The sequence below is a fragment of the Drosophila takahashii genome, chromosome X (genome assembly GCF_030179915.1).
Source record: "Drosophila takahashii strain IR98-3 E-12201 chromosome X, DtakHiC1v2, whole genome shotgun sequence".
Taxonomy (NCBI): domain Eukaryota; kingdom Metazoa; phylum Arthropoda; class Insecta; order Diptera; family Drosophilidae; genus Drosophila; species Drosophila takahashii.
Genome location: NC_091683.1, coordinates 15,803,623 through 15,816,821, shown reverse-complemented (window position 1 = coordinate 15,816,821; position 13,199 = coordinate 15,803,623). Strand labels below are relative to the sequence as shown.

The 13,199-nt window shown below is 42.5% G+C and overlaps 1 protein-coding gene and 1 long non-coding RNA gene across 4 annotated transcripts in view; one reads left to right on the top strand and one right to left on the bottom strand.

Moving 5' to 3' along the window:
* The window catches only part of if (integrin subunit alpha inflated), a 33,917-nt gene that overhangs the window by 1,476 nt on the left and 19,242 nt on the right, over positions 1 to 13,199 (bottom strand). For 2 of the 3 annotated variants that reach the window (XM_017140742.3, XM_017140741.3), the window contains exons 5-11: positions 12,129 to 12,255; positions 8,572 to 8,633; positions 8,017 to 8,065; positions 6,331 to 6,405; positions 3,212 to 4,490; positions 2,902 to 3,145; positions 596 to 2,359 (exon numbers count right to left, since the gene is read on the bottom strand). In XM_017140742.3, coding sequence (XP_016996231.2) covers positions 596 to 2,359; positions 2,902 to 3,145; positions 3,212 to 4,490; positions 6,331 to 6,405; positions 8,017 to 8,065; positions 8,572 to 8,633; positions 12,129 to 12,255 — 3,600 coding nt within the window. The remainder of the gene's footprint in view (positions 1 to 595; positions 2,360 to 2,901; positions 3,146 to 3,211; positions 4,491 to 6,330; positions 6,406 to 8,016; positions 8,066 to 8,571; positions 8,634 to 12,128; positions 12,256 to 13,199) is intronic. The other variant, XM_070218311.1, reaches the window with a different exon arrangement.
* Positions 11,152 to 12,801, top strand: LOC138913768 (uncharacterized). The gene is made up of 3 exons (XR_011419606.1): positions 11,152 to 11,163; positions 11,767 to 12,294; positions 12,675 to 12,801. It is a non-coding gene; the product is annotated as an uncharacterized lncRNA (long non-coding RNA).

Sequence of the window (13,199 nt, the reverse complement as noted above, 5' to 3'; positions counted from 1 at the left end):
TGTATTTCATTAGAATAAAATTTAAAAATGAAATCTATACATTAATAATCTTTAAAATAATAAAAAAAATTAAAATCATTTGATAAGTACATAAAAATAGCAAGAAAAAACAAATTATTATTATAATTTTCTTTTAAACCCCTCTTTAATTTTCTTTCCAACTAAGATTGCTTCAATAATAATTTAATCTATACCATGAAAATCTTTAAAATAATAAAATAAATAAAAATCATTAAATGGATACATTAAAGTAGCAAAGAAAAATATCTTTTCTAATTACTATTAAAACTTTAAAAAAATTTTAATGTTTTTTTCAACTAAGATGGCTCCAATTAACTTTACATTTTGTATACAAAATATTACGTGCAAACTCAAGTGTATTTTATACATATTTAAGAAATTTAAAACCAACCTTAATTTTACAAAATTATAAAATAAATTGTAATAGATGGAAGCATCGAAATAGGATAGAAAAATAACTAAGAAAACTACTACAATTATTTGTAAAATTAAAAATGTTCTTAAATGTTATTTGGAAAAGAGGATTATCCCAGTAAATTTTATCATAGTAAATCTGTCGAAACGCAGAACCCACCTTGTAGAGCAGCCAGACGAGCAGCAGGAAGATGAGCGCTCCGGCGCAGGCGGCCAGGACGACGACCCACAGGGGCACCACATCGGGCACCTGGAGCGGCTCCGGCTCCGCCTTGTAGAAGATCTCGTGCGTCTTCACAATCGCGTCCTTGGGCGCTCCGATGAAGGGCAGCAGGATGACATTGGCCACCGCCAGCGTGGACACATTGAGCGGTACGTTCGAGGCCAGCTTCTCCATCGTTTTGGCCACCATGCGCGCCCGGATGGCCACGAAGGCGGCATCGCCGTCCTCGGTGCCCAGATTGGTGACCACACACCGGATGGTCTTGCATTTGGCCGACTTGCAGGGCGAATTCAAATCGATCTGGCGCGGCTGCTGCTCCTCCTGATCCTCCTGCGGGGATCGCCGCAAACGACGCGAGCTGCTGCTGCTGCTGCTGCTGCTCCATTGAGCTCCATTGGGCGCTGCCTGCTGCAGGTTGTCCTCGTCGTAGTAGTCCTCGTTCTCTCGGCCATAGTAGGGCTTGCCGCCCGACGAGTAGGTCACATGGTGGGTGGTCTGATAGCCGCCGGGAGCGGCTCCTCCACTGTACTGCGTTTGGCTCTGGTAGGAGGTCTGCACGGGATTCCTGGGCGCCTGGAACTGGGCCTGATTCTGGCCCTGGTAGTGGCCCTGGCTGGACGTCTGGAACTGACCCTGGCTCTGGCTCTGGCTAGGATTCAGGGTGCCCAGATCGAAGCCGGCGGCGTGGAAGTTGCCCTGCCGACCGCCGAACTGTGACTTGTCGCCGAAGCTAACGGGGGAACCCAATCCTCCGGAGCCAGCCAGAAGGATCTGCTGCTGCTGTTGGTTTGGCCAAGTGCGGTAGTTGGAGGAGGAGGAGGAGCTGCCCTGCTGCTGAACCACTGGCCGGGCCATTTGTATGTGACCCTGGGTGCTGTGACCCAAGGGAGATCCACCAGACGAGGAGCTGCTCGCGGAGAAACTGGCATAGCTGGTCTGGTTCATCCGGGGCTCCTGGACGAGAGCCTGACTGGCGCGATCGCGGTGCACGATGGAGGCATCTCCGATCGACTCCAGCTTATCCTCGGCCAAACGATCCTGGACCTGTTTGGGCGTCAGCTTGTTGCCCGCATCCGTCGTGTTGCTAACTATAACGCCCTGCACGTAGCCATTGCCCTGGGCCTTCTCCACATGGCCACCCGACTCGGAGGTCCAGCTGGAGGAGCTCGAGGAGGAGGAGGATGATTGGCCTGCGGCCTCGGCGGAATTCGAAATGGCACCCTGCGCCTGCAGATACGACTTGCGCTGCAGCTTCTCGTCCAGCTGCAGATTGTACTCGTTGACGGCCACCTCGTCGCAGGTGATCTTGCCACCGGTCTCCGGCTGATTGAGCAGATACATCAGCGCATCGCCGTTGATCGTCTCGTAGGGCAGATGGATCTTCACCTCCGCCTCCTCGATGATCGAGGGGCGATTGTTGCGGATCTCGTAGATGTGCACCACCTGCGGCCCGATCTCGTCCTCCTTGGAGGCATTCCCCAGCATCTTGTAGTCGTCGGCCTTGTACAGCTGGTAGTCGGGCAGCGAGGTGCCCTTGATGTCCAGATCGGTGTCCACCCAGATGCCGACGCTCTGGCGGATCTTGTTGTCGTAATCGGAGCCCGGCTTCTCCAGATTCGTCGAGTTGGCCTCCCAATAGAAGTCGTAACTGGACGAGCTGCCGTACTTCTCCTCGGGCACCAAGCTGATCTTGAAGTGGGCCTAAAAGGAATGTAGAATATTAATTAATATGTTTAAAGATTAAGCCAAAATTAGAAATCGGAAAAAATCAAGACCAAATGCTCTCACTTTTGAGATCGAGAGGAAATGTTCTTGAAATCAAGACAAAATACTCTCGAATTCGTTTGCTCTTATAAGGCTTTTCCAATGATCTTTATTCCAAATCAAAATCAAATGTTCTCACTTAAGAGATCGGGAAGAAATGCTCTTGAAAACAAGAGGAAATACTCCCGAACCGAAAAAGTCAAGATGAAATGTTCCCACTTGATGGAGAAGAAATGTTCTTGAAATCAAGACAAAAGTACTCTCGAATCATGAAAATCTCTTGACATAAAGATGAAATTCGTCATGATTTTCTCACTTTTAGGATCGATTAAACTAATGTTCTTGAAGTCAAGACAAAAGTACTCTCGAATCATAAAAATCTCTTGAAATAATGATGAATTCGTCTTGATTTTAAGATCGACAAAACTACTTTGAGAATGTTTTTTTCTTTTTCTTCAAGCCAAGAGATGTACACTCACAATCTTGCCCGACTCCAGGGGATTTCCGATGTCGCACTTCAGCGTGTGATTATTTTCGGGCGTGGGCGGCGAGCAGGTGATGGGCGTGTCCTTCTTCTCGCCCAGCTGCTGCAGCTTCCTGAACTGCAGATCCGGCGGGGTGACCATATAGAAGGCGGCCTCAAAGGCATCCTCGTTGGTGTTCGAGATGAGCACCTCGATGACCAGGGGCTCGGGCGAGCCAAACAGATACTTGTCCACGGTGCTGCAAAAAAAGGGAAATCCACCGATTACCAAGGAGATCTTTTTTTCGACCCAGAGGCCAACCTACTTGACCACCAGCTTGAGATCCGGCTCGCAGATGTTATCGGGTCCACAGTTCTTCTGAATGTTGATGGCATCCCTGAGGACGATCTCGCGATTCTGATCGATCACCGGCTCCAGGATGCTCCGCCTCTGGCGGACCAAAGGATCCAGGGGGCGACTGCTGCGCAGATTGTAGCGCGCCTCCACCTCCAGCGGCGTCAGCTTGTCCTGCACCTTGTCCAGCAGATACACGGTCTCGTTCAGACAGTACTTCTGGCCATAGTTGAGGCGAATGGTCTGGTTCCTGATATTCTTGCCCTCGTCGCGCAGGAAGAACATGCGCGGATTGGGCAGCTTCTTGGCGTCCAGCAGCCAGGAGACATCGAAGTCCAGCTGCTGGGGCAGATAGCGGCCCGTGTAGCTCCAGCAGGTGGCCAGCAGCATGCAGGGCACCTTCTTCCTGTCCCTCACCAGCTGGCAACTGCGATCGTCCAGGCTGATCAGCTTGGAGTTCGAGGCGAAGCTGGTCTCCGCATTCACAGCGGCCACGGGCCGCGACTTGAAGATGAAGACCTGGTCGGAGGAGTAGGCGCCCACGGCGAGATCCGGATAGGTGTTGCCGTCCATGTCGAGGCCACCGGACAGGGCGAAGCCAAAGGTGCGCGGATACGGGGCTCCCTCGACAATCTGCTCCGCCTTGATCACCTGCGACGGCTTGGCCAGCGGTCCGAGTGGCGATCCATGGAAGATGTAGACCACGCCGCGACCCTCGGGTCCGTCGTAGGGAGCGCCCACTGCAAAGTCCCCGTAGCCATCGCCGTTCACGTCGCCCAGGGTGGTCAGGGCCAGGCCGAATCTTCCCTTGCTGTGCCAGCCATCCCGGATGTGCTCCGTCGTCCAGCGCTTCTCCTCGCTGGGGCCGCCCTGCAGCAGGATGTAGACGCGGCCCACGTCGTACTTGCCCTCCACATTGTCGGGATCCGTGTACATCGGCGCCCCGATGATCAGATCGTCCAGCCCGTCGCCATCCACGTCGCTCGTCGCCAGCGCGTAGCCAAAGTACTCGCCTATTTGGCGACCGGTGATATTGAAGATGTTCGCCATGTTCCAACGATTCACCACGATCCTGCCGACGAGATTGCCGCCACGCGGCATGCCAATGGCCACATCCTCGCTGCGATCGCCGTCAAAGTCACCGGTGACCATCGAGTAGCCCAAGTAGGAGTCGTCATTCACCGAGGCGCTCTCGGAGGTGGAGAAGACCTGGTTCTCGGGCCGGGTCACGTCGTGGGAACTGGCCATACCTGTGCGGATTAGGGAGTTGAAACGGGGGTTAGACAAAGTCTGGACAGGATTTCAAGATAGCTCCTTCTTTATCTATCCAGGTGTTTTTTTTTATTTATTTTTGGGTGAGTTTGTTTTGCCTCAGTTGCGGTGGGAAAATGGTAGGTTATCGATATTATCGATGTTTTCGATATTTTTCAAACATTGATATTTATCGAAAACATAGATGTTTTTTAACGTTTTATTATAAACATAATTATACTAATTTTTTTTATCGACACAAAATATCTATATCTATTTGTTATACCATTTTCCTGACCGCAACTGTTAATTTTTTTTGGCGCATATGGGGCTAAATGGGCATGCTGGGCAACAACAAACAACGATATCAACTATGATGGGCACATGGTGAGATGGCACATGGAACTTTTAACTACTCCCAGCCAGGGAAGCCACAACAACAACAATTACAATTACCACAAGATACTACTATACTACGTTGGTTTTTGGATGATTACGTGTATGATATGTATGTAGGTATGATCATACGGGGGCAACTACGAACAAACATGCCAGGGAAACGTGCTGAGATTATGATTAGTTTGCATTCCGGTTAGTACTACAGTCAAGGCCCGAAATAAACAACATGCTCTTAAAAATAGAAATAATGCAGCTTTTGGAGCCAGACAAAAGGGAACGGCACACGTCAGGTGGCAAGAGGAAATGTTTTTTATTTTATTCCGAAATAATTAATTTCTTATAAATAATGTTCAGAAAAGTCTTTACTAATTACTAATTTCCTATCTTTCAATTTTTTTATTTTGAGTACAATCTAAAATACGAAACCATAAGTCTAGAGAAACACGCAAAGTTCTAGAGGTAGTTAGTAAAGGAAAATTTTCTAGTTTTAAAATAAAACTTTGAAATTTAGTAAAAATTTAGTGTGATTCAGATTGACCTTAAAGTTTTTCACTGAAATAGTAAATTTATTGAACCGTTATGGAAAAAATAAAATATTTTGTTGTATACTTTCAGACAGCTTAAGTTTCAAGAACTCCGATTTCCAACTATCTAAATTGTTGCCTACTTCTAGACATCTTTTTAAAGAAATAATAATTCTTTAGAAAGCGATATTAATTAAACTCAATTTTCAGTCCTGATATCCTAATATTAGGAGAGCCGATTTCCGAACTAACGAACGCAAAAAATGATAGCATACTTTGCGACAGCTTTAAAATAAATATCGAATTTCTGATTTCCGGGTGTGGTGACTATAACCATAAGATCTCTCTCTCTGCCGTTCCGTAATACCTTTGTCAAAGCCACCCCTTTAGGGATTTACCAGGATCAGATGAAAGAGAAACTAATATATATATACATGGCTTTTTCAATATCATTTCTTGTTCATCAAATTGATCGAAAAAAAGAGAAAAGCAGTTAAGTCAATAACCATTTAAAGCGGACTTGAGCCAAGCGGGAGGTACGTAGCATTATTTAAACCCCCTGGAAGCACAGATATTAATAGGCAAAGCTTTCTAGAGCGACCCAACGAACAAATCTATATAGTTTGCTTTATTTTCGATGGGTTGCCAGGGTGTTTTTTCTTATATCGATGGATGAGATGTTGGATAGAGTTTTCATGAGTTTCGATTCGATATTTTTTTATTTTTGATTATCAGACACCGTTAATGGGACTCTCAGTGGAGTTTGTGTTTATGTGGATGGGTGTTTGTGTTTAGGTACTTTTTTTTTGTTTTTGAGCTGGGTTAATGTTCGTAGGTACAGTTTCGTTTGAGTTTTGAGGCTGTGGGTGAGAAGCATAGTTGCTATTTTTTTTATTTTTTTTTTTATTATTATTACCTCCAGTGCCGAAGGGCTGATAAAGAGGCGGCTTAAATGGAAACTCGGCATCGGGCGGTATCGAGTAGGTTTGTCCTTTTTATGGTTTTTGTTTTCGGTATATCGGGATTTTGTTTGATTTTTTTTTTTTAATAGCAACAAAAGTTGTAGGGAAGAATGTTGATTGGGATTCGGTATTCGGGTTCGGGTTCGGTTTCGGGTGATCGAGTGGTGCGGTTCGGTTTTTGGGAATCGGTACAGAATGCATTTCACATTTCAGTTCGGTACAAAATCGCATGCATTTTGCCCCGACACACAGGATATTTTGATTGAGTGTAGAGTGAGACAGAAGGTGGAGGAAGGAGCAAAAAATATAAAGAGAAAGAGAGAACATAATTTTGATTAATCAGATCAGGAAGAACATGACGCGTTATACGGTACAGGTACAGTTACAGTTACAGTTAAAGATACGATTACAGTTACAGTTACAGTAGAATATCGTGTTTTCGAAATACGGTACAGTAAATGCAGCTAACTTCGATTGGGTTAAATTAACATTAAATTACGATTAACAATAGTTACGTTTTACGGTTATATTGCTGACTCCTGCTGTCGAGTTGTGAATGATGTTGGAGTTAGCAAAACGAAATTTTTTTTTTTTAATTTTTTGTGCACCACTCAGGTACTGGGTACAATTTCGTACGGTACAATTTGGTTAGCTTCTGGCAGCGACAACGGTGCGACGTTAGGCCAATTGGGGTTAAACGATTTGGTGGACAACAACTCGACAACACAATATATAATATTGACGTTACGAAACTTAGGCAACTCTACTCATTCGATAGGTGTGCACACTTAACGATTGTTCGTAATCGATAAAGACATATTCTTAATCGATCACACTCAGCATCTAGTTTTTATGCACACTTATCGTTTCTTAAAAAAATTAATCTGTCTTATAGAAATATGATTTTACAGTCTAACTATGGATATTCTATCGACTAGACGAAGTTACAATGCGACATGCACTCTAGATACAACTTAGTTTATAGCTAAAACTAGCATTCCATCTTCTACAGATGCACATTGGATGATTTTTAGCCCACTTAGAACTACAGATCGGGTGTTAGAGACTGAAGAACATGAGTTCCTAATAAAAAGGGCACGGGTATTACGGTACAAACATATAACTAGACCCATTTAATTACGTATCTTTAAGTTACTTAGGTTAGGACTCTCCTAAGAGAACCAAATTAAACACACGAAGGAAGAAAAAAGGTAAACTAAACTAGGGGATACTAGGTTAATGCAATCACTTTGATTTTGTACATCGGAAGGCAATCAAAATTCAATATTCAATATGGGCTTTATAGCTAGGGAAAGAGGACGAGGACAAATGCTAAATGATGACGGGGATAACGAAATTCAAATTTCAAACCAGACTACGTGTGTGTGTGTGTGTGTTTGGGTTCGTCTAGGGTTCAAGGATATTACTTATAGTTCTAGTTCTATGACTAAATACATTGGATCAGTTTCGATCGTCTCATTGCGAGACGAGATACTAGAAAGAACAGCAACTTCAAAATACATACAGTAAAAGTAACTCGTCTCAAGAGACAAAAAAAGAAGGTATTGAGGTACGGATAAATAAATAAATAAGAAGTAGAACAACGGTACACGGTACATGTGGGAAAAACGTGCACTTACCTTGCCAGTACCAACTGCCAGGTGCGCCAATGAACAAGCGCGATCCATTCTACAAACGGGAGGAGAAAAGGGTTACAAATAAAAATATACGTAGATATATATGTATGTGTAATAGTCAAATCGAATGCTGGGGATGCAATTGTGAATGCAAATGCTATGCCACGATCCCAACGAGGTGCCAACTAAACGTGCCCACGTCTGTCCATCCGTCTGTCTTTGCCGAACCATTCCATGCATATAATAACTCAATGAAACCCAAAAAAAAAAAGAAAAAAGGGAACGGATATCTAGAGATCGGGTTCAGGTCTTCTCGATATTGGGTACCCTCTGAATTCTCTTGAATTGGTTGTATATAATAAGACAGTTTATATAATTAAATTTTCTGGTGGAAATTTAAAATTTTTTATCCCATTAATTCATCCCATAATAAGATATTATTATTTTTTTACTACACACTTTTAGACGCCTTTATACAATTTTACCCCTTCTAAAGACAATCTTGCTTGGATAATAAACTCCCCCATTTTCGTAAGGGTATACCCAGTGAATACTTACCCCGTTGATCGCTGCACTAAATCCAGCCTGACACGAGCCCTGGCGATGATAACCCCAGTTGTCTGCAACGAGAGATGGAAATGCATCGCATAAGTGAGTGATTGGGCAAAATACAAAATAAAAAAATGGGAGGCTGGGGAGAATGTCAGTCACACACAGTTGACCATTTAGGCATTTTGCGATTCGGATTTCATCATAAATGTTCGCAGGGCACCGGGGCCGCCGGAAAGGGAGCGGTGTGTGGGACAATAAATTGCAAATAATTACCGATGCAATGCAATAAATTGCGCTGCTATTTGTCAGTCGAGCGATGGACGAGCGTTGGAGCAACATAAAAGGATTAGAGCGCGCCTTTGGGGCAAGATCTTCGCCTGCCAAAGCGATGGACATTGAAATGAAAACACAACAATAAAAGCAGCCCCAACTGCCCACTGAGCGGCAAACAAAAAGATCAAGACGAGGCCCAAAGTGGAGACGGCATCCGCACAAACATATATCCACATATCCACATCCATAGCCACACATCCTTTTGTTGGCCCCGCCTTTTGTTTGTTTGTTTGTTTGTTTGTCCGGCAAAGTGTCTGGCGAATGTTGCCTTGCTACCAAATACGAAATCACGTAACATCAGCAAAAAGATCAGCAAGAAAAAAAAGGGAGGAAGTCGAGTCATAGGATACCCTTTTACAAAGTGATCATGGATAAAAGTACTTAAGTAAATTAATATTACATTTCTGACCTTAAGCAGGCTGCATAAAAACCAAAATAGGAAAAAAAACAAAAGATGAACAAAGTTTGTGGCGCCCTCGGGGCGACAATTACTTAAATACTTTTTATGGCGCCCCCGGGTGGACCTAAGACTTACAATAAGCTATCAGACAAGGGTTTAATTTTTAAGAAGCTTTGCTAAACTGATGATTTCCTCTCTTTAAGGAAAGGGTATCCCCAGCGACAACAACAACTTTATGTCGCCTGTGCGGACAAAAGTCAGGCCTCCGGTTAAAAAGGGAGGTAGGAAAGGGGGAAACTTGGACCTGGAGCAAAAACAACAGAGAAATCAACAGGCAGATCGTGCGTTTGATCAAATTAAACGATAACAATTTGTCTCGAAGTGTTTCAATTTGAGCGCAGCGACAGCAGCGACGGCAGCAACATGTTGCTGCTGGCACCGGCAATCGCATAAGTCAACTCTTTTTCGATTTTTTCGTAACTCGCAACTCGTAACTCGCACACAGGTCCTCCTCGCGTACGTGAGCATACCCATGGCATTGTCTTCGCAGTTGTATGTAGTAATTCCCATAATAAAATCGCCCCGTCTTGAATTACAATTAGTTTTTAGCAAGGGCACGCCGAGAACTCCGCTCCTTTGCCGACATTTCAACTTGGTTGCCTGTTGGTCACTCCGATTCTTTTGTACTTTTCTTTGATTTACCCTCGCTTTTTTGTCTTCTTGCCCTGTTGTGTGTTTCCCTTAACTATTTAGTTTGGCATTTTGTGCGTTAAGTTGGTATTTATTGCTTTCAGTGATGTCGGAATGTGCTGAACGGACTGTCAGGATGAGTTGCTGTTGCTGCTGATGTTGCTGCTAATCATTTCACAACAACAGCATCGACGTCGGCATTAATAACGCAACAACAAGACCACTGGGAATCGAGTTGGCCCATTCGTATGTGCTTTGAATCTATAAATCGCCCTGCGAACTGAGCAATTGCCTCATAAAAGGGGGCCAAGCTAATGGAAAATTTAAACTAGATCATAGAAAAATAAATAGAGATATTAAATGGATAGAGCAATAGACATTTAAATAATTTTTAAAACAAAAAACAGATTTGTAGAGTTTTTAAAATTATTTTGTTATTTTAAAACCTAGCTGAATATTGTTTAAATTTTTTATATTTTCATACAAAACACCTACAAATATATTGTATTTCTTGATAAGACTATCATAGAGGACGTGTTCGCTGGGCTATTGTAAGCCTCATTACAATTTAATAACCCAAAAAGTTTGAAATATTTTCTAGAATGAATCATTTCATTACAGCCACTTCAATCGACTCTCGAGTTTTTAACCAAATCCGATGCGCATTGCAATAATTTTTGTAAACCATTCCACGAACCAATAAGCAAACAAGCAATAAAGCAGAAAGTCCGAAAATCCGAACCGCAGAGAGGCAAAAGCAATTCTTCCGTATGATAAACTAGTTCAAGAGTCACAACCCCGACTAATGGCCATATGCCAGCCCCATATAGAAAAAGCGAAACCCGTACGTAAACATAGATATGTGTATACAGATATAGCTCCTTAAAAATCCGAAAGATATATGCATATATATGTGTGTATGTAAGGTACATACGTAAGTTGAATGCTTTGCATCTGCGAGGCAATGCTAAAAATAATCACACCTCATCGAAACTTTGCGGAGGAGGAGGACGCGAATGATGCCCCATGTGTGCTCGCTTTTATATGTTCGCCCATTTATATAGACCTAGATATAGTCCGGTATAAAGCGATGACTAACCAAACAAATTTGGCAGGCTGTCCCAAAGTCGAAAAAAAATAAAAACAGTATAAAATAGAAAAGCAGGGAAAGTAATGTGAGGTAAAAGCAGGAAAAAGAAATAAAGCGCTGAACATGAAATTAAATATTTTTAGATGTACAAACATCGCAGCACTACAAAATTACACAAACACAGAATGGATATGTTTTTCCGACTTTTCCTCGCTTCGCATTTGTCGGCTGTCAAGTCGCATAAATCTTTCACTGCATCTCCAGGTGGGTGGAGATTTTCTGGGTTGCAAAGGTATACGATTCGATCGGCTGCTCCTGTTGGTTTATGTTTCCAAATGACGTCGAATTAGTCACTAAGGGCCAAGCTATGTGTTGGAAAAATGAACGAACATCGGTAAAAGCGGGAAACTAAGTGGAATCTTCACTTTCAAACAGCTGAATTCTTTCGAGAGTGCTACATTTCCTATTTGGGCTACAAATTGGAGATTCGGAAAATTGTTTCAAAATTAAAATTCCGCAAAACAAAAATGTTGGTGTGTCCGAGTTCAATTCCAAAATGCATAAAATACTTTTTTCCAAATCAAACGTTTGCGATTGTCTTTAAATCAAAGTATAGTGAATATCAAACTTATTTTTTTTAATTATATTTTTTTTAAATTATATTTTAAAGTATTCCTTCCCTGTTAAGCAAGCAATCTTCTTAAAAATCAAACTCAACACAGCAACATGTTCCAGTCACCTAAATTGTTGCCAAACCGATTGTCTTTGCATTCTTGACACTTTTCACTTTCCCCCAAGTGGCCGTTACTCGATACTGGAGCATTACCAAAATAAGAAAAAAATAAAGCCAAAGTAAAAAAAAAGTGAAGCAACAAAAGCCGAAGGAATGCCAGCGACCGACAGTTTGAATTTCGCTTTTCAAGGGATTCCCTGCCGCTCGAATTACAGAATCACACCGAATCGAAAGGTCGAATTGGGCCTGTGGTGTGTGAAGTGTGGGTAAATGTTAGTGCTAATCCCGGATTCCCGGTCCCTCTGATCAATACTCACTGGTCCGGCAGGGGGAGACCTCGTGGAACTGCTCGAAGTTGTGCGAGGTGAAGCAGGTGCCCACGGGATCAATGCGGAACGCCTTCGATGGCGTCATCGTGTGGAACACATAGCGCGGTGCGCAGGCCTGCAATGAGAAATGGAAATGGAAATCAATGGAGATGCAGTAAGTTGCACAGTCAGAAAATTGATTGAATTATTAGATTACATTACGATTTATCGATAATTTCGATATTTTCATAATATCGATTCGATAATAATGAAGGGAAAACACACATTAAATATTTATAAATAAACTGATAACTGCCTATTTTTTAAAACATTTGCAAAATGGATATAAAACAAAAATCTATGATAAATCAAATAAAATGATGTAAACTGATATTGGCTGGCTAATTCTTTCAAACTATTTGTATGTTATTCTTCCTTGAACTAAAAGTATTTATTTTTACCTTCCTTACTTCATAAATATTTTACTTTCTATAATTTACTTTACTTCAATTTTACAAAAATTATAATATTATAGAAAAACCACTATTTTTTCAGGTGCAGATAAAAGAGACAGGGGCAGGCATGGAAATTATTTGGTGAAGATGTGAGACAATGGCAGGCCAGCAGCAACGGCAAAGTCATGGAGCTGTGGCCCTCCTAAAATGGCCAAAGCGAATTAACAGACCCCATATCCCACTGGCACAGTGGGGCCAAAGTGCTTAAAAAGTTCTTATAATCTTGGCTGGAATAAATATCATAATAGATTGGCAAGAACTTGATTTTCTTAGTAAACTATTTTAAGGGGAATCAAATATTTGGTTAGGCGATGCCTTTTTAAAAGTTGTAACATAAATAAAAAGAAACATTTTTTTTAACATTTCTTAAGGATTTCTTGTATAACCTTTTAGACATTTTTTACATCGAAAATTAGCGGAATTGAGCTAATTTTTTCTATAAAAAATTAACATTTGTGGCATTATTTTTGAAGGCAAAGATTTTAATAGATTTTAGCCCACTGTGCGTGGGGAGTGAGTTAACCTCGTCGCATTGGATCGCTTCGCATCCCAGCCGATCTGTGTG